This window comes from Chinchilla lanigera, unplaced genomic scaffold, assembly GCF_000276665.1.
Source record: "Chinchilla lanigera isolate Chin_1 unplaced genomic scaffold, ChiLan1.0 scaffold00018, whole genome shotgun sequence".
Taxonomy (NCBI): Eukaryota; Metazoa; Chordata; class Mammalia; order Rodentia; family Chinchillidae; genus Chinchilla; species Chinchilla lanigera.
In genome coordinates, this window is record NW_004955419.1 from 6,856,291 (window position 1) to 6,877,675 (window position 21,385).

The 21,385-nt window shown below is 35.9% G+C and overlaps 1 protein-coding gene across 2 annotated transcripts in view; it reads right to left on the reverse strand.

Annotated features, from left to right (window-relative positions):
- Cntrl (centriolin) overlaps positions 1-21,385 on the reverse strand; it is a 77,942-nt gene that overhangs the window by 41,766 nt on the left and 14,791 nt on the right. For both annotated transcript variants that reach the window (XM_005382575.2, XM_013513187.1), the window contains exons 7-12: positions 19,079-19,272; positions 11,886-12,005; positions 10,806-11,034; positions 9,355-9,464; positions 6,058-6,252; positions 617-770 (exon numbers count right to left, since the gene is read on the reverse strand). In XM_005382575.2, coding sequence (XP_005382632.1) covers positions 617-770; positions 6,058-6,252; positions 9,355-9,464; positions 10,806-11,034; positions 11,886-12,005; positions 19,079-19,272 — 1,002 coding nt within the window. The remainder of the gene's footprint in view (positions 1-616; positions 771-6,057; positions 6,253-9,354; positions 9,465-10,805; positions 11,035-11,885; positions 12,006-19,078; positions 19,273-21,385) is intronic.

Sequence of the window (21,385 nt, forward strand, 5' to 3'; positions counted from 1 at the left end):
AAAAAAACATATACTGGACACCCACTATTTTACCAGACACTTTATGAATGTTCTTTTTTTAACCTCCAACAGCTGGTCACCAAGACAAAAATAAAACTTGTCCTAAGTGACACACTGATAATGGTACGATGGGGACAGAGATTTCAGGCTCTCACCATTGCAGCCTGTTGTCCTTTTCCTCTTTCATTATTATGGGAATGTCACTATTTAAAAAATCTGTATTGCAAAAATAGATCTTAAAAGTTTTTTTGTTCTTTCTACACTTTTCTTATAACTTGGCACTGGATTTTCTCATGCCAGTCGACTCTTTGCTTCTGAAAGGTTTTTATGCCAGAGGAGAAGTCAACCACATGAGTGAGCTTATCATGGCCTGACTTCTTCCCCACTGAGAGGGATGCCCTGACTCACTAGGCATCAGTGCAACAAGACATAATGGAAATTAATTTTTTAAAAAAATTCTACTAAGCACTTTTGGGTATTCTACATATACTTCCCTATCACATATTAGTACTATGAGCTAACCCATATTCAGTCAATATCTGCATTAATGCCTTTCTGGCTATCATCTTTCTTTTGATAATAGTAGATTTACTTTAAATCATACTTAAATTCTCACCTTCAGTAAGTTGTTGTTCAAGGTCCTTAATCTCTTCAGTCTCCTTGGCAATTCTAGAAAGTATCTCATCCAAACGGCTTTCAAGTTGGTTGTACTGCTTGTTCATAATGTCCAGTTGTTGTTCTTTACCCCGTTTCTGAGCCTTCACATGGGACTGAATTAAAAAAAGTAAACAAAATCCCAGGTTCTTTAAATTTTTACAAATAATTCCACACATTTTAAAGGAAGAATAGAAAATAGATATGTAGTTTACATTTATTTTGTGTCAAGCCCTATGTTATTTTACAGCAATAGTTTTCATTTAAACCTCAAACTAACTTGATATGAATTACTTCTACTTTATAAATAAAAAATTGAGGATCAGGGTGGTTAAATGATTTTTTCACTGACACAACTAGTAGGTAATGCAGCTAAGTTCATTGTTATCTGTGTGGGTATTAAAATTAATTTAACTGAAAGTTAAAACTTTTTTCCCTTGGTACTGGGAATCGAATCTAGGACTTCTGTACTGAGGTATATCCCTAGCCACTTGCCTCTTCACTTTCTTAAATATTTTTATTTTGAGACAGGGTCTTGTTAAATTATTAAGTGGTCTAGGCTGGTCTTGAACTTGCAGTCCTCCTGCCTCAGCCTCCCAAAGTGCGGGGATTTAAGTATTTTTTAAAAAGTATTCAAAGGGGATCAGAGATGGAAGGGAGGGAGGGGAACAGGATGAAAAAAGAATCAGGATGTGTTATATACATGTTCCAAGTCCCATAAAGAATGTAATCATTAGGTATTGCAAACATGTACTAATAAAGAAATAAAACCTAAAAAAATTCCCAGAAAGCTAACTGATATATTGACATACAACATATTCATTGAAAGACTAAAAATATGCAGTTAAAATGTTAAAAAGGATTATATTAGGGTAGAAGAACTACAGGAGATTTGTTTTCCTTAAAAGCTTTTCATATTTAAAAAGATTTTATAATAATAATAAGTAATGGCTTTTAAATCTGAAAACATTAAGCTTAAATGTACTTTTAAAAAGATGTCTTAGGGAAAACAGAGGAATGAGATAATACTTGTAATTCAAGTTCATTTTCACTCTCTTATGCAAACATTTTGCATTTACATCCAGTAAAACTGGGAGCTCTGAGGGATCTCAAAGACCAGTGCATGTCGGATGGAGGGCCTCAGGGTGGCACATCCCTCCACCATTCCCCTGTCCCTGCAAAACACAGCTTTCACACACCCACACACCCTCTCACGCCCTAACAGTCATTGCATTACAGAGCCACTGATAACTGAAAGGTGGACTGCATTTCTCAGGTGCACTAGGAAAAACAGAACCAATGATCTAGTCTAATCCTTTATTTTACAAAGATGAAAGGAAACAAGTCTCAAGTCTCGGACCCATCAAATGACTTGCCCAGGCAACTGTTCTTATGGAGACAAAATAATTCCCCAGAGAACCTTTCCCCTCCCACTCACCCCACCCACCCTACCCCAGGGCACTAAAGCTGTCCTCACAGGATCAGAGATTAGAACAATACCTGCAGACAGCTGGATCAGAGTCTCAACACGCCATCTGAGGCCCATTTGATTACAAAAGAACATTTCTCAATTTCAGAGATCTGCTTCCCCCAAATAGTAGAAAGACAAGTCTTTCTTTTTGAAGATTAAATGAGTAGATGCTTGATTGGAAGTTTTTATCTTACTACTTGTAAAATAAATGGGATGCACAAATCTTATCTTTTCCCCACGTTCCCAACATACCCATATGAAATCCTTCTAAAAGGTAAGTGCAGGTAATGCTTACATCCTAAAATCCTAAGTAAATGAGATTTTTATGGCTCAAAAAACAAAACCCCCAAAACACTGTACTCATACCTAAGTCAATGTCTTTAAAATTCTCCATTTAAAAGATCCCACTGAAACCACTTTATATGTGGGGTAAAATTTTGGTTCAAGATGCCAGTGGTGTGCATTAAAACACATGCAAGCAACGCATTCTGCGATTTTTCACTACCCTGGAGCTCACATGAATTACTGTGAAAACAGGAACTTACATCTCTGACTCCTCCTCCGTCTAAATCCTTTGTACTGAGAGAGAGAAAATAATCATACCTTAACTTAGAATCTGTCCTGTTAAAACTGAGCCGTTGAGAACAGGGGAACTGTGGGCGGAACGCTTTCTAATGCTGTCTTCAAATTCCTGTGGAATTCCCTCTCTGACAGCCACATTTTTGCAAGCTCTTCAGAACCTCGGTAACTTCCCAGCGCTTCAAACCACATTCCTGGCCAAGAGTGAAAGACAGCCCCGCTGGCCCAATCACCAGCACTCCGCGCATAAGCCCCACCCTTCACTCGTTCACTCTTTAAATCATAACACAGGAAGCTCCTGAGGGCGGGAGGGCCAATCACGCCTTAACACTGCACAGATCACTGCAGGCGAATTCTCTAGAGAACTGTTGCTGCCTGTTGCCTCCACTGGGCAATACAGATCTTCCTTTCAGGTTTATTCCTGTGACATCTTGCTTCAGCACTACTGAACAAGTAAAATTGGATTTTATTATTAAATGGTAACTTTTCCTTTTGAAATCCAAATATTTATTTTTAAAAACTCGACTAGATTTCCTTCTGAGCCAATTTTAAAATAATTTCTTTAGCATTTCAATCCTTTTAAATTAATTAATTTTTTTTTTTTTTTTTGGTGAGACTGGGTCTCACTATATAGTTCAGACTGGCCTCGAACTCGCAGCAATCCACTTGCCTCAGCCACCCAAGTGCTGGGATTACAGGCATACGCCACCACGCCCGGCTCAGAAAATGGTCACTGTAGTAGTTTAAGCAAGGGTTCTGCCTCTTCCCAAACGGGTGGTTTTGGGGCAAGTCATTTAATCTTTCTAAATCACATTTTCATCCTCTGCAAATTAAAGGGGAAAAAAGCCAATAACCTCACTGAGATACATGATAAACTGCTTTGCCAGCATATGCAAAACACAGAGCACTGCCCAAGACACATGGTGGGCTCTCACCTCTGTCTTCTACCTTACCTCAACAAAATCAAGCTTTTACCTTTGTTTTGTTTTGTGTGTGCCTGGTACTGGGAACTGAGCCCAGTGTCTCACAGCATGCCAGGCAAGTACACTACCACTGAGCTAAAATCCCAACTCAAGCTTTTACTTTTAAATACTATTTGCTGTTCAAAAAGATACTTCATCTGATTAGATAATACAAGTCAATTAAGTAAAACGCTATGTCCTAAGAAAAGTATGCAGAAATTTCATGCTTGATTCTTTCTCTTTTGCTAAAAGGCTCATATTTTCCAGCCAAAAAACGGTGGCGAATCTATGGCACGAATGCCGCAGTGGGTTGTTTGTATCACTGAAAGCTCTAAAAGGTTCATCATCACTGCTCTAGATGAACAAATCACAAGAGATGTCCTCTGATGCTGGATAACCTGAAGAACTAACTTAGTACTTCAACAAAACCTTTTTAAAGAAACAAGTCTGATTACAATGCTTCATCCTCACTAGCACAGATTGATTGGGGCTACTTTCAAAACTTAGATGCCATTCCTAAGTCTCATTTAGCCCTTCTATATGAAATTCTTTACAGAAAAACTCTGCATCTTCCAGGAATTTGACAGCTAAGTTTGTAGAAAGCAAACACAAGTCCAGGTTCCAATTAGACTTTTAGGTCACAGACCTGGAAGGGGCAGCAAGTACACTTGGGAAAGGGCTGGTGGGGTGCCTCCTTCCTACCTTCCTGCTGCTAGATAAACAAAGGGCTGGCCCCTGGGGACACAGATACCAGTAAGATATAATTCCTGTCCTAAGGGTCTTTACATAGATGGCACACTTCTCAACAAATAAATGCAATAAAGTAAGGTACTACTGACCTCACTACACATTATAGTACTTACAACACCTGATTTTTCATCTAACAAAAAGTCTTTAGAATAATTAAGACTACTTTTACTTTGGTTTCAGTATTAACACTAAGCATTGAGCTTTCGTTAGAAATATTTTATTGTCTATGATGATAAAGTTTATTCCTTATCAAAATTAGCTGGCCATATCTATCTAATGCTTAAAAAATAATCAAGTAATTTGTCAAGCACTTACAATAATTATAGTACACTGTCCTTATATTAAAATTCTATGATTTCTGATAATCTAGAATTTTAAAGTTCATTTCAAAGATAACCTTATTATCCAAAATATAACAGGAAAATATGTAGGAAATATTTTTGCTTATTTTAGAAATATTAGGTAAGATACAGCCAAGACTTCTCAGGGTATTGACAGGGACAGGTGCTTGACTGTGTCATCCCATGACCTGATCACATTTCTGGAAGGCATAATCCAGAGAAATGTTTTATTTGTAAAGACAAAACAAAACAATGTGAAACAACAAATAGTTATAGTGGAACATTTGCATGAAGGACTACAGAAGAGGAAGGAAAAGGACCTAGAACTTCTGTCAGTTCTTTCTGCTCTTAAGAAAGAAAAGAACATGAGAAAGGAAAAAGAAGTTTTGAGAATACCTCAGAGCAAGATTCTCTTGCTCTGAAACTTGGCCATTTATAATAAATAAGCATAACACACAGCCAACATTACTGAAAGCTAATTCCTTGTAAGTTTTACATTGTTTAATTGGACATACATACACTTTTAAATATACATATATATATATTTATATATAACCTGCACTGGGTATATACACATATACAATACACACACAAATTTGTGCATCAAACTGAAAGACCCTTTCATGGCTATGCTGCTAAAAATGATAAAATAAAATGTACTATCTAGGCAGAATAATATTCTAATAGAACAAGTCCAATGTTAGGCAGGTAGTTGGACCTTAGCCAGTCTAGGGAACAAGGGAGGGTAGATGGGGTCCAAAATAGCATTGTATTCCCAGCTAAATAAAGAAAAACTTCAATGTATAATACATTGTTAGGTCTCAGACCCAAAGCGATCCCACAGAGCACAAGGACATCTTAAGATTATATACAGTGTACATTCCTTGGGCGGGACCCGGTTTAAATTAAGAATTTATCTTTCATAAGTTTTTTACATGATTGAAGTCCCTGCAGAAACAGTGACCATCCAAAATGGACAGGACATTTTGCACTCCAAAGAAAATTCTAAGTAAAACACTGATAAGCATCACAGTTATCCTAGTTTCTGAACCCCTTGTGTGTTTACAAAAATGTATCAAACTTGCACATGGTGCAGATGCCTTGGTGGCACTGCCTGCCTTCTTGCTCAAAGGAGTAACTCTATATCTGCCTATAAATTCTACCGATACTTCTGTAGGAACTATGTCTTGATTGAATTCTTCCATCAAGGGCACAAAGAATCAAAGGCTAAGGAAGAGAGTGGCTGATTCTTAACTGCATACCTGGTTTTCTCGTAACAAAAGTTGCTTAATTTACTTACATGCTTTGGGTCTTTGGAATCAAGGCTATCTGTGGCTATTTGCAGATCTTTGATCACCTTATGCTTTTCAGCAATTTCTTGCCTTTGCTTTTCCATTTGCATTTCTAGATCCACAGCTTCCTGGCGTAATTTATTTAGGAGTTGTATTCTACCACTTAACTCCTTGAATAGAAGGTCTTTCTCAGCTTCTGAAATCTAATTCCCCCCATGCCCCAAGATACAATTAGTAAAGGATAGCAACACTGATTTATAAAGATAACATCTTCTACAATTTAAAAAAAAAAAATCCTACCAGGTTTTTTTTAAAAAGTAGTATGTGGGGGTGCTGGGGATTTAGCTCAGCGGCACAGCGCCTGCGTGGCAAGCGCAAGGTCGTGAGTTTGATTCCCGGTACCGGAAAAAAAACAAACAAAAAAAAGAAAAGTAGTATGTGGGAGTTATCTAAGTACTCCACACGTATCTTACATTTTTATGTTTTGTATATGTAGAAAACCTTAATTTTATAAAAAGTTTCTGATTTTTAATACCAGCACAAATGAAGTTGTCATTCTAATATAGTAACTTGTAAAAGATTAATCATAATCACAGTATTAAAAATAGTTTACTTTATAAAGCACTTACTAGGTGCTACACACTGCTCAAAACTTTTCATATACTTTAATCCTCAAAACCTACCAGGTAAAGCCGGGTGTGGTGGGGCACACCTATAATCCCAGCACTCGGGAGGCTAAGGCAGGAGAATCCTTGTGAGTTTGGGACCAGTTTGGGCTACAAAGTGAGCTCAAGGCCAGCTTGAACTGCATAGCAAGACCATCTCAAAATAGACAAAAACAAAATAAACAAAAAAACCAACCAAACAAATGTAGAAGTACATTTCTCCCAAATTTTTATACAAATGTAAAAATGTTTCTCCAAAGTCTGTACCAGAAGTATGAAAGCACTGTGCAGTTCCCATAATCACAATAGTATAATCACGAAAAACTCTGAAAATTCTGCATTATCTGAGAAAATGATCTCAAGGTACAGAATTGTAAAATATAGGAAACTCTCACTGAGTTTTTTTTTTAACTACTAAGAACCAGGCTGAAACTTACATTTGTTAGCTAGTCAAGAAAATGTGAAGTGTAAAGAAAAATGTAGGCTTATATTTACTAAATTAAAGTAACTATTTTTCCAAGCATATTTTAGAAGCATTAATTTATTCTAAAATTATATCTGTGAATTTATCTATGTAAAGCTTTTATCAGCACTATTATAAAGCATTCTTTTTTTTTTTTTTTTTTTTTTTTGTACTGGGAATCAAACTCAGGACCTTGCACTTGCCAGGCAGGCACTTGTGCCGCTGAGCTACATCCTCGGCCCTCTACTTTCAATTCAAATGGAAGCCTGGTCAGTTCTGCCAATCCAACCAGGAATCAGTCAGCTTTTTTTCATGGCCACCCCCATGTTCCTGGTTCAAGGAAACCATTTTTATCTCTTGCCTGGACTGAACACTAGCCTCGTAAAAGATACACAAATCTCTTTTCTCCCCATCTCTCACCCCATTTTACTCTTATGTAGCCACCAGTGTGATCTTACACAAAGACAAATAGGATCAACCACCCTACTAAAGCCCTTCAAAGGTTTCCCATTGTGCACAGAATAAAATTCAAACTCCTTAAAATGGCCTGTTAAACTGGCATGATTTTTAATCCTGTGACTCTTTAACTTCATCTTCTACTACACCTCATCTCATTCTGCAGAGGAATCTTTAGTCTGAAGGCCTTTGCACCCATAGTCACCTCTGCCTAGAATACTATTCTCCCATCTCTGCCTCACTGGCTCCTTCCCATCCTTTGTGTCTCAGCCGAAATGTTACCTCCTCAGAGACCTTTATCTTCACAGTCTAAATTGTATCTCTTTATTGTCTCTCTCAATTTTTTGTTTTTCCTACAGCACTGATGCTGTTTAACTTTATACTCCTTTCTCTTACTTTTTAAAGCAGTTTACTGTCTATTCCCCCTGTAAGTCTGTCCAGGCAGGAGGGACATATGTCTGTTCTATACATTACACAGGACTAATCCCATTCTGTGACTGGGATACAGTAAGTTTCCAGGAAGCTTCAACAATTTCTAGTTACTATGTAATCTGAAAGTAACACTACACTGCATCTTTTAAAAGAATCCACAATCCAAATCCACATTCTTGTTTTACCAAATATAGTATGAAGGTTCTACCATAATTTTAAAATGCTGATTTTTTTATAACTCATAAATAACTTGCATATTTTAAAACGGCAATTTATGAATTTTCCCCCATGCAATTATATTCTAGGTTTGAACTGTTTACTTTATGACATACTGGTAATTTACAAGAATATACTAATTTCATCTTTTTGCCCACCACATTTGTATCTTTTTTTTCTTTTTTGGCTAGTTATCTTCTTCTGTTTGACAATGCTGTTGTTATAGGAGAGATGCAATCTAAGTCGCAGGATCTTGTAAGCTGAGGGTGCTCAGTTCAGTTACAAGAGATATCCAGAAGCCACTTCCTTGACTAAAGTAGCCACTTTCCTAATAAAGTAGGAATAGATCTTTCACATAAATTTTAAGTTATCTCTATACATCTTAAAAGTGTCATAGGATATGATCATGACAAAGATAAATATAATTGATAAATGTTAGAATGATATTTGACCCTGAAGTTTAGCATTCCATAATCAGACAATATTGATTTAAAATAATTTTATATGGTTATAAAGTGGTGGGGGTCACAAATTATAAATTGAGTCTAGGGGATGTCCAAAGCTTGTTCTTGAACTCAAGAACTCCCTGCTCTTTTCTGGCCACAGCTGGAAGCCCGCAGGCTAGTGACTGCCGTGGCACTCACAGGGCAAGGTGAGACATGGAGAAGAGAAGGCATCTGGGGAAGCTACAGTTTCCTTATTGCCCTGTCCCGTCCTTGTCCCTCCAATAATGCTTTGTTCTCACCAGCCCACCATAGTCACCACTACTATTCCCAGAAACACCCATTGCCCTTTACTCACTGTCCTTCTGATGTAACGAATAAATACCAAAGTTCTGTGTGGCTTGTGGCCTTCTGTTCCCTGAGAACAACTGGTTATCCCAGACCCTTGCCTGCACCTCTATTTTCTCTTGTTCTTTCTTCGCACTGTATACTGTAAGTCCAGCCCGGAGATCGGGGACTCACTGCAGGGGTACCTGATAACTGGCATTATGCAAAGCATCACTAATAATAAAGGAAAGGCACAATTTATTTTTCATTTCATCTTAGCCCGGATGCTTTGCTTTCGCATACCTTTTTCCGTTGTATAGCTTCTTCCAGTTGTTTAAATTCTTCAGTAGCTCTTAAAATTTTTTGTTCTGCTTTTTCTATTTCATCATGCAGTTCTGACAGTCGGGTTTGTGCTGCAAATTTAAAAACCACACTCACTCACGTACACACACAAGGAACATCTTGAATTCTGAAATTTCCACGAATTTCTCCTTTTCAATAACCTCCCCCCAAATGAAATTTTGTCACAGATCACAGAAATTTTAACAAGGAATTACTTATGATGGCTTTCACCTCTATCAGTTAATCTTTAAAACTAAGTTTCCTCATGATATGCTGTAGAACTATAATTGATCTTTTTATTTATTAAATTCTTAACATAAAAGGGACTTTACTATTTCCAATACTAGTGAACTCCTTTGAGAGAATAAGGATTTAGTGGGAAATATAAATGTCACTAAGTTACAACTGGATTCAGGGCATCAAAAACAAAAATAGTACTGTGTTAGAAGCAAATGCTTTATGATGAGATACAATATCAAAAAATGCATAATTAATTGGAGGTTATCTCAAGTCAAGTACCTTCTATCTCAAATTTCAGGTTTCTTTCTCTCTCTCACTCTCAAAACTATGAGACTTTGAAGCTAGCCCACATATGTATGGATTTATTTTTGCTTTTTCCCTCCAGAGCCTTGAAAGTAGTATATATAGACAAAGAAAACTCAGTTTCTTCTCTGCCCTTACCAAGTTAGCCCCTGCTGGCTCTCATGTCTTTCATTTAGCTACCAAAGGAAGATAAACTGCTCATCCAATGGTGAGAACCTAACAATAAGCTGTCATTATTGGATGTGGGATGTACAAATTCAAGCTGCTGTTTTCTTTCTTCTACAGTCACACAGCTAATTGGGAAAACTGATTCAGAGTTTGGCAGTAGTAGCACCTCTAAAGTGCCTCTTGGCTTGACTTCTTCCCCTGTGTGAATTGTTAGAGGTGTTAACATCCCTCCAATTAGACTGGGGGGCGGGCATTGGGGAGGTGGAGTATGGGGCATGTAAAGAAGAGTTAGAGGCCAGCCTTAGGCCTAAGCCTAAGGAAAAGCTCTGCTGCAGCTTACCCAGAGCACTGCTTCCAGTTTTGGCTACACATATAAGATTCAACAAAAATGGTTCTTTACTTGTTTCAATTATTACTAATTATCCCTTGAAATGTATACAGCAGTTCCAATGCTTACTGGCAGGAGGAACACATTCTTGGATCCCCTGTTCATGTTGCCATCAATTACTGTCAAAAACACATTCTCAAGCATAACAGGAGTCTTCAAACAACAATCTACTCAGTAAAGTCATTACTTTTGTTTAAATTTTTCATGTACGGAACAATGGCATCAGTGTGTTTAATTAAAAGAATTATGAGACAAAATTGGCTTACATATTTAATTTTTGTATTTTTAAGAATTTAAAATAACTTTGTTTAACCTGCACTTATTTTTTTTTGTCTGTCTTCCAGTTGTACGTCCAGCGGTGCAATGGCTCTCAAGGTCACATGCTCGTTTCTAAGCTGCTCCCCTTCATCTGGTTCCATCTTCTTGATCTGTACTGCCTGGGAATTACTGGTAATGTAACTCTCTGTGGCAAACATATTCCTCTTATATCTGGATTTGCCAATGTATGGGCTCTCATCAGGTGCTCTATCACTTTCAATATCCTAAAAGCAAAATAAATTAATAGATTTATGGTTTAATCCTAACTTCCAGTCAAATGACACTACTCATTTTATTAAAGGAAAATGCACCACAGACTTGCCTATATCTTAATCCTACATGCCTAGGAGCTGAAAATTTTATATTATTCTTAATATATCAAAAAGGAATTTAAACTAAAAATGGTCTCAAAAAAGATTCTTCTTCCTACTACCAAAGAGTGAAGGTATGGATTAATTCATTGAAGAAATGCATACAGGTATGTGATTTTTTTTTTTTCAATATTGCTTAATCTCTCAATTAGAAATCTAAGTGTCTTATTTGGCTTCTTGATTGATATAAGTAAAATCTCAGTTTAAAAATTTTTAATTTTGAATCTAAAACAATTAAAAAGACACGATATTGTTGGAATCACTGGGTCTTAAACAGTTCCCTGTTTTTTATGGCATTGTACCAATAATGGTTGTTTAATAGTGAACCCAATGATAATTGAACAAACCATGCAGGGCAGATGACTGTTCTATGGTACTGAAGCGCTTTCTCAAAAGTTTGGATTCCAGGTAGCTCATCAATGTGAGCAATGTGAACCCATAGTCTTAAGAACAGTAATTGAGGGTTGAAATGGCAGCTGTTGGTTACAGCTTTTTAGGAAACTATTCTAATTCATTCACCAAATAAAGCATAGACTCAATCAATGTTTTGATGAGTAGAGGTTTACTCTACTTATGCCTTCAAAACAAGAAAGCAGAGTTGTGAGTCATAAAATTCCTTAAATATTCCCACCACCAGCCCTGCTCCATTCTACCTCCTGAAGGCTTTAATCCTGATTACCAAAAACAAAACAAGAAAACCTCACCTCTGATGGATAATAATTTAGTGGCTCAAATTTAGCATCAATTTTATAAAAGGCCAGTTCCTGTTCCAGCTCATATTGCTTCTGACATGCTCGTGATAGTTCCATGTTCTTCCGTTTTAGCTATTGGCCCAATTTGATGAGGCAACATATAGGATCAGTAAGTTAGTGAAAAGGTGCAATGATGTGGCAAGTTTTCATCACAACAATATTTTTTAAAACTACAGCAAATAATACAACACTCAGAATATTTTACCTTAATTCTATACTATAAAAAAGAAATACAGATTATTTCAGAAGTGATCACATTAAAAGACCTTTGAAGTTCACATACTATTTCAGAAAACTATGAATAAATATTTTAAAAGTCATTTAAATTTGTTTTATCTAAATATGAAGATGAGTCTGTATCAATTATTTTAAGTAACTCCTCTAAGTACTTGCTTCCTGATTTTCCAATTTAGCCCTCATTCATTTAGCTTACTTTTTAGTTTTATGACACCTTCAATTTATAGGGGGAATGATATTTGACAGTAGCTACAGAGAAGTGATTGCTCTGAATTGTACTGCTGCTGTTGTAATTTGTGATTTAGTGGTATCTTACTTTTAAGTGTTCAGAACATCATTTTTGTAATAAAGGGTAAAGAATGTAAGTAAGTCAATCAGAGCCAAATATAAAATGTTAAAATTTTAAGAATGTAATTCCACTATAAGTGACTCAAAAAAATTTCAAGCTGAAGGATATATGAATCATCTAATTATCTGAATTCATAAATAAAGAAATTAAGTTTCAGACTGGTGAACTTGTCAAAAGTTACATTTAGATTAGTACAGAAGCTAAATATTTTATTAACTACCAGTACCTGCACTCTTTCTACTAAAACAATCCTTTGAGTTCATTTCAAAGGTCCACTAAGTGATTTTTATCCTTTTTCTATTTTGTTGGTGTCTGACAATAGAGATCAGACAAAAAAACCACACAGAAATAATTCATTAATATAAAAATACAAACTAAAGAGAATAAACAAACATGAACATTTTACAAAACTAAGAAATCCCAGTCGTGCATGATGTAGCTTACAGTCACCTCCTGATGATCCATCAAACTAGAATCACCATCGTCTATTCTCAATGTATACCAGATGCTGCACTGCATGCTTTCCACATGCTATCCCACTGAATCCTCACTATACTAAGAGATGGTAAAGCTGCATGAAAGACTGAATGACTTACTCAACTGTACAACTGGAAGCAGAAGAAACAGTATTTAATACCAAGTTGCCTGATTTGTAACACTCAGCCCCTGTCCCAAGCTGCATGTGCTGTCCTACTGCAGGGTGTTTTAATACATTGCTCACATTGGTATTTTGACTGAATGTTCATAAGCCACAAGACTCAAGGAAGCAATTCGTGATCAATAGCACCAAATAATCTTGGGCTTCTGTCCCCAAAGCTTAATAGGGCCAAACCAAAGGCAAACAGATGAGCTTCTTTAACATATACTGTACTGTACTATACTACTATACTATACTATATAATAAGTAGGAATTTCAAAGCACTTCTGTGTTTTTTATAGCCCTAGGCTTAACATACAATAACCACTCAAATGTCTGTTGAAGAAATATATAAATAAGAGCAAAACAGAAGTTAAAGAAACTAGAAATTAGGCTAGCAGCAGTATTAGCTGTGGATAATCAAGAGATGACTGCAGTTAACATATTTACTACTAGGAAAAATAATATAAATTATTTCCCCCACATTCAAATTCATTCTCCAATGTATACATCCATTATTAAAAAAAAATACATATACATACAAGCACACTTCCCAACAAGGCAAGCCAACTTCAAAACTTAAGATGTACACAAGCATATTAATGCAAGTTATCATGCAAACCATGAAAAAGCATTATGCAGTTCATCCCTAAAAGAACTACCTTCAAGGAAGAATAAAAAAATCAGCAGAACAGAGCCTGCAAAAAAACCAAGAAAAGAGCTAAAAGAAAGAAGCAAACAGACACTGTCACATGGAGAACTCTAGAGAATTAAGCTGCAATACTACAAATTTCACTTTATTGACAACTTACCATAGGAAGATGTGGTTACTAGTACTTGCATTATTCTTACATGGACACATTTTATCATCACTTTATGGATTATAAACTTACCACCTTCCATTACTTTGCTTGATTCATTTCAAATTCTTTTCTTTTTTTTTTTTTTTTTGGTACCGGGAATTAAACTCAGGACCTTGCACTTGCCAGACAGGTGCTTGTGCCGCTGAGCTATATCCCTGGCCTTCAAATTATTTTCACATTTATAACTTCATTAAATCTCACAAATATAAGAGGTTAGCAGTACAAGTAAATCATCCTCATTTGAAAAACAGAAAACTGAAGTACAGAAATTAACTTGCAAAAGAATAGGACGAGGGCCAGGGAGATAGCTCTGTGGCACAGCGCCTGCCTGGCAAGCGCAAGGTGCTGAATTCGATTCCCCGTACCAAAAACAAACAAACAAACAAAAAAGAACTAAGACTAAGTTCAAGTAATATTGATTGGTGGTTGGGTAAGGGGTCTACTATGGTTTAAATACCTCCCAGAAAACTTATTTCAATGCTACTTTTTCTTTTATAAAGGAAGTGGTTTAATGCATGAGTAAAGAACTTATAAAACTGGAAAACATTATACAATTGCAGATGAGATTTTTATTAGACATTGTACAAAAGAAAATAGGAAATAGGTGTAAAATGTAAACTTTTTATCTAGGACCTAAAATTCTGTTTCTTAAAAAAACATGTAACAGTCCTTTAGAGTAAAAGAATGGGCAAAAGAACATAAGCTGCCATTTAAAAGAAGAAATACAAAATATGAAGTTCTGTTATTAGGTATATAATTACTTAGTATTATTATGTATCCTTAACTTTTAAAATTAATTATGAAATGAATTTTCCCAAAAAAACTAAAAATGACCAAAAATGCATACATAATATTCAACTCTCCAAACACTATAAAAATATGAAATTAAAACAATAACAAAATTCCATTTTTCTATTTATAAATTAAAAATTAAAAAAATAGTCTGATTGGAAATTGGACTCTTCCACTTACTGTCATGGCAGTGTAAATTGGTTTAAGCTTTCTGAGGTGGGATTTTAACTTATTAAAATTTTTGAAGATCATGCAGTAATTCTACTTGCAATGACTTATGCTAAAAAAATACTAAGAGCCGGGCATGGTAGTGCACACTTATAATTCCAGGCTGAGGCAGGAGGATTGCCACAAGTTTGAGGCCAGCCTGGACTACACAGTGAGTTCAAGGCTAGCCTAAATTACATAGCAAGACCTAGTCTCAAAAAAAAACCCCAAAATAAAAATTTAAAAAAATAAAGAAATACTAGTATAAGTATATAACATAGACATAGACATAGACACATACACACAAAGATTTTCTTTGTAGTACTGTCTCTAATAACAAAAAAGTGACCTAAATATCTATGAGTAAGAGACGTCTAACTAAATTATGTAGGATCCACTTAATGGAACATAATACAGATTTTTAAAAGAATGCAGAAGATTTATATATATTTTTAACTTGAAGAACTATCCATGTATACTGTTTTATGAAAGATAAGATGCAGGCTAATAATATATACAAGAAGATTCCTTTTTTTAAAATCACAAAAATATTCAAGGGCATATTGTACTTAATTACATATATACTGTATATATATGGAAAAAAGATTATATAGTAACATCTGGAGAAATGAGGTAGATGAAGAGTAGACCTTTGTTTCTACTGTATACATTTGTGTTTTTAAATCATTAATGATAACAATAATATAGACAAAGAAGAGCAGTCTGCCCTCTAACAAAAATAGTCAGAGGAAAAAAAGAGTAAAATTGTTAACAACTTACAAAACGTTTATTCACAGCACAAACATATCAACATTAGAAATAAGCAAAAGTGAAAACTAGGCAGACATAACAAACCATAATATGGGGATAGTGATAAGATTTTCAATGTATTGACTAATACACACCAGAGAGTCAGCATACAGAAGTTATATATTTTATCTTAGTAATAAAAGATGGGCCCCGTGTTCTAAAAAAGACCTATAACTCAGGAAAATTTATTAAATGTTCACAAATGTCACGATACCATAGTAGTTTTCCGTTTTTGCATTTTAAACACAAATACTACATGGTTAAGAAGAATTCACTGTTTAAATAAAACTGCTTGCCACGTAATTCTCTACTGGTTTCATTGCTCATCAGTCCACTCTATTATGCACTGGAGAGTAACTGAAGCATATGTAATTTAAAATAACTGACACTGATCTGAAGCTATGTAGATGAGATACTGTGAACACTATCTTCAAATAACAGGGAGATAAAGGAACCCACAAATGCTCTGAAATTTTGAATATCAGATATGGGGATGCTGTCCTAGCTTTCCATCACATCCCCTTTTATCAGGCAAAGAGAAGTTCAAGAAAGAGGTAGATGAGAGTTTATAGTTCAACTTACAACTTCCTTTCCCAGACAAAAAAAGGAACACTACTCTGTCTTAAAAAAAAAAAAGTGATTAGGCAGAATTTTTTTTTGTTAACAAACTGAATAAATAGGCCAAAATCTTGAAAGGGAGATGGAAAAAGGGTAAATATATCCAGGAATTTATCATTGGTAAATATAATTCTCTAAGTTATCCACAATCAGAATGATGAATTATTTTAAAAGGTGAATACAAATGGTTATTTTTTTTTCCTTCAGAGAAAACAGTCTAATGATGGAGACCACTACAATGCACACCTAAGCAGGACTTAAATTAATCAATTGGCTTTTCATGTTCACTTGTGAATCTGTCCAAGGCCTAGGCTCCTTGTCTGGAAATGGATGGCGGACTCATTTGAACCTCTGTAAGTCACTAATCCCTACTAAAACCTGTAATGGTGGATGAAACTGGAAAACTTCAAAGGATAAGACAAGATCACAGTTAAAAACACCTGGATCTGATCTCAACTAGATAAAGACTATAGCCTCAGGCATCTCACTCCTGGGTGGATTAACTTAATCCTTATTAAGGATTAATTTAATACCTTACTTGGAGAAGCCCTTGAGTAATTCCATCCTTCTTGATGGAATTCTTCCCTCCTTCCTTCTGATAACCGAATAAATACGGGCCACACAGAAAAGGTCTTGGTCTTAGTCCCAAGGAAATCTTGAATTCTATAAGAGGGCTTTGATCCTCCTGGGGCCCTGAAATCATTCCACTCACCTCTTTTTATTTAGCCTTTGCCATACACTTGTTTGGGAGACTGTGGACCTGATCAGCCCCCAATAACTGAAGGACATTATTAACCTGATAGTCTAATAAGTTTACAAAATTAGACTGGGTTAAAAAGGGCTTCTTTAGGGTCATTTAGTCTGTCTTCCTATCTACTATTCTTAATCTTTCCCCCACATCTTGAAAATATGATCAACTTCTGCCTGTTTCAGTGAAAGCAAACATATTCTAATTATTTTATTTGTTAGTGACTTTTTATTACTAAATAAGTACTGTTTTCTTATGATTCCATTTACTAAGTCATAATTTTACCTCATGGGGCTTTATTATACAACTTTAATTCCTCCTCTATCATAAAGTTCACTGAATATCTGAGAAAAGGGGTCACAGCTCACGGAGTCTCCTTTTCTCCAGCCTGGACACGCCTGCTGTTCCTTTAGCCATTCCTCACATAACATGGTCTCAAAATATTTTCTCAAACTGTACTACCTAGTTTGTCCAAATCTTTCTGTTTTAATATCTTTTCCTCCATTTTAACAACAAAACCAACTACATAAAATTCAGACATTATAGACATGCATAAAGGTCAGTTTGAAAGTGTTCTATAATTACTACTCAGAAATGATGACTTCAGGAGTTTGGTACATATTCTGCCTTTTCCCCAAGTATGTTGTTAGGGTTTTTTCTGTACCAGGAATTGAACTCAGGATCTTGTACTTACCAGGCAGGTTCTTGTACCACTGAGCTATATCCCCAGCCCTGTTATGCATTTTTAAGTATAGGATCATACTTGACTTACTGTTTTGCAACTTGTTTTTGTTTACATAATAAAATGTGTCAGACATCTTTCCATGTCATATATTCTGTTCAGCCACATAGATGTCCACTGACAAGACATTTTAAATATTTTCCACTTTTGCCAATGTAGTGAATATCCTTGTATGTACATAAGGTTTATCTATGTATGTATGTATGTTCATACATACATATACATACTTAAAATATGTATTATTTCTTGCTACCATTTATACAGGATATATTTTTGGAAATGGAATCTCAAGACACATGGTGTATCTGTTTAAAATGTAGTTAATTTGGTCAAATCATCTTTTAAAAGTTTTTGCCAATTGTTATGGTTTGTGTCTGGATATCCCTCAAAGCCTAATGCAGTCATGGGGTGGGGCTTCTACAGTTTATGATTGATTTATGGTCCAATGTTGGGATAATGGGTGTGAGTGCTACACCTGCCCTGGGGCGAGTAGTTTGCATACAGTGTAAGGGTGGGAAAGAGGCTGCTTGCTGCCACTCCTCCTTTTTTGCTCTTGTTGCTTTTGCTATTTCTGCAGCCATGAACTGTTGCCTTCTGCCATGTGCCACTCTGCTTTAGAGCCAGCCAAGTAAAGACTGAAATCTCCACAAACTGTGAGCTAAATAAACCTTTCCTTCCTTAAATTTGGGTGTCAGGTATTCTGTCTCTGCAATGAGAGAAAAGTAACTAAGACACAATGTACAGTATTACACAATGTTGTTATTTAAAAAAATGCAAACACTAGTGGGACAGGAGAAAGGTAGAGAGAAAAGATGGAGCAGGAAGCAAGGGGGTTCAGGAGAGTGGAGAGAAAAAAATATAAATATCTGGGGACATCTTAGCAACTTCCCATAGTGTGGTGTTGTATCATACGAGTATCCCCCTCTGTACTGGATAGCATACTTCACATAATGCAACTGCAGATAGCAGTCTTTTGGCATACAGCGCACATTCAACTACAATTCATGAAACCTTTTGCATGTACTTCTATTAAATCACATCTTCCCCATACTGTGGTCAGGAAACTGTATTTTTACACCTAAGGGCAAAGAATTTTCTACCTTAAGAGAATATAGCCAAACACAGATGAAACACAGACTTACCAATTCATTTTTTGTGTTTAGGTCACTTTCTAGCTCCTCACAGCTCTGTTTCTGTAATATGGCCTCTTCTTTTAATGATTTGTTTAGTTTATCTTGATTTTTAATTTCCTCAAGGTATCTTTTCTGTTTGTTCTGAAGCTCTTCAGTTTCTATCATCTTCTTTTCCAGGTCTTTTTCTAGTCTTTCTACCTCTTCTGTTGATAAAAATAGTTTATCATTGTGTTTCCTACTTGAAGGTATCATTTGGATGACATTTTTAAAAGATATTACTTATCTTCTTTGTACTTAGTATGCTGATAAAGTTTTTTCCCAGTTCTCTATGAAAATGCAATACTGTATCTGACTTTAGTAATTACATGTCAAGGACGTATACAAAGAACTGACAGTGCTCCTTATCTATACATACCTCCCTGCAACTTTCCTGAAATGATTCAGATTCTTTAGATTTACAGGCTTTTATCCATACCCTTTGTCTGGAACTGTTGTTCTCTATCCCCTAAGGACCTATTTTGCATCCTCTAGGTTTTAAACTTTCGTTTTGTTTTTGAGACAGGGTCTCACTACGTAGTTCAGGCTGTCCTTGAACTCACTATGTAGTCCAGGCTGGGCTTGAATTTGTGGCAATCCTTCTGCCTAAGCCTCCCTAGTGCTAGGATTACAGACATGCACCACCATGCCTGGTTTATTTCTTAAACTTTTAAAAGCATTTTGAGAAGCCTCTCGCAACTCAATCTTCTCCACAGGTTAGATCCTTCATAGGGATCATTGTGAACTTCTTACTCTGGCCCTTGTCACACAGGAAGTTGTAAAATATGATGGAATAGCCTGACTGGCTGCCTTCCTCACTAAGGCTTCATGAAAGCAGAAACTGCATTAACCTGGCTCACCACTGGATCCTATGAGCACAGCATATTAAAGGCTTCTAATTAATATCTCAATGCATTAATGAATAAGTACTTTACATATTTCCCACAACAGTGTATTTATAAGATGACTTTCTTATGCATTATTTATATTTTTGATGACTCTAAAACATAAACTTCACAATAAAAAATGCAAAGTTTAGGGGATTCCAAGTTAATAAAAATTTACAATGTTTCTCAAGTGTTGGATCAAATCACATGAAATTGTCATTTTTAATAGTCAAAAATGGACTAACGTCAGTTTCAAATAGTTGAGCATACAGACTCATGACCTGACACTCTAAAAGTGGCTCTTTCCAATCTTCTGCTTTCTCCTCAAACCTCCTCATACTCAATGTCTCTTTCTCAGCTGATGACCACAGTGAAAAAGCAGACCTCATTATTTTCCCAACACCAAAGCAATAAAATTACCTAGGCCTTAAAGCATAACACAGATCTCTCCTTTCTGACACAGAGTGTTCCTCCTGCCAAGGAATGATCTTTATTTTTCTCTACTCTCATTCTCTTGTATTTTCATGGAACAAGAGCACTGAAGCATGATTCGTCCTCTCACTCCCACTGCTCCTGGATATACTGTTTGGTTCTTTCAGTAGTACTGACTTTGAGGTTAACTATACTTTGTTCTGCACACTTCCTCTTCTGAGAACTATTGGTGAATTTTTTTAAGCGTTTAAACTTTTTTTTAAAGCTTGTTTATTATCAAAGGAAAGAAATTATGAGAGGAAATTTCAAATCTTCAGCCAAATGTCTCTCTGCCATATCCAACCCATTAGGATCTCGTACCTATCTCCACCTCTCCTTAACTGCTCCAGTCAAGATCATTACAAGGTGCCAATCTAAATCACTTTCCTGGGCTCACCTTCCTTCCAGTCTCAGCAACATTCAGTATGACTGACCACTTCCTCTCTGCAGTTTTGCAACTCATTATTTCTTGGTTTTCCCCTACCTTGCTGGCCTGGCCTATTTAAGTTTCCTCAGCTTGCTGCCCTTCTTCCTCTCCCTACTCCGTCTGAATGAGCAAAATGACTCCCAAGGAATTATGTATTATTTTTATGCTGTTAACTTCCAAATTTACACAGGTTGAGTATCATATATCCAAATTCAGGGGTTTTTCTTTGTTTTTTGCTTTTTGTTTATTCAGATTTCAGAATATCTGTATTATCTGCATTTACATAATGAGATCTCTTGGGCACTGGACTCACATCTAAATACAGAATTAATGCTTCACATACACTTTATATACCCACACACCCCGAAAGTAATTTTATTCAATTTTTTAGTGTGCCTTCGTTTCAACCATGACCTGTCACATGAGGTCAGGTGTGGACTATTCCACTTGTCAGCACTCAAAAGGTTTTGGATTTTGAAGCATTTCTGAATTTTA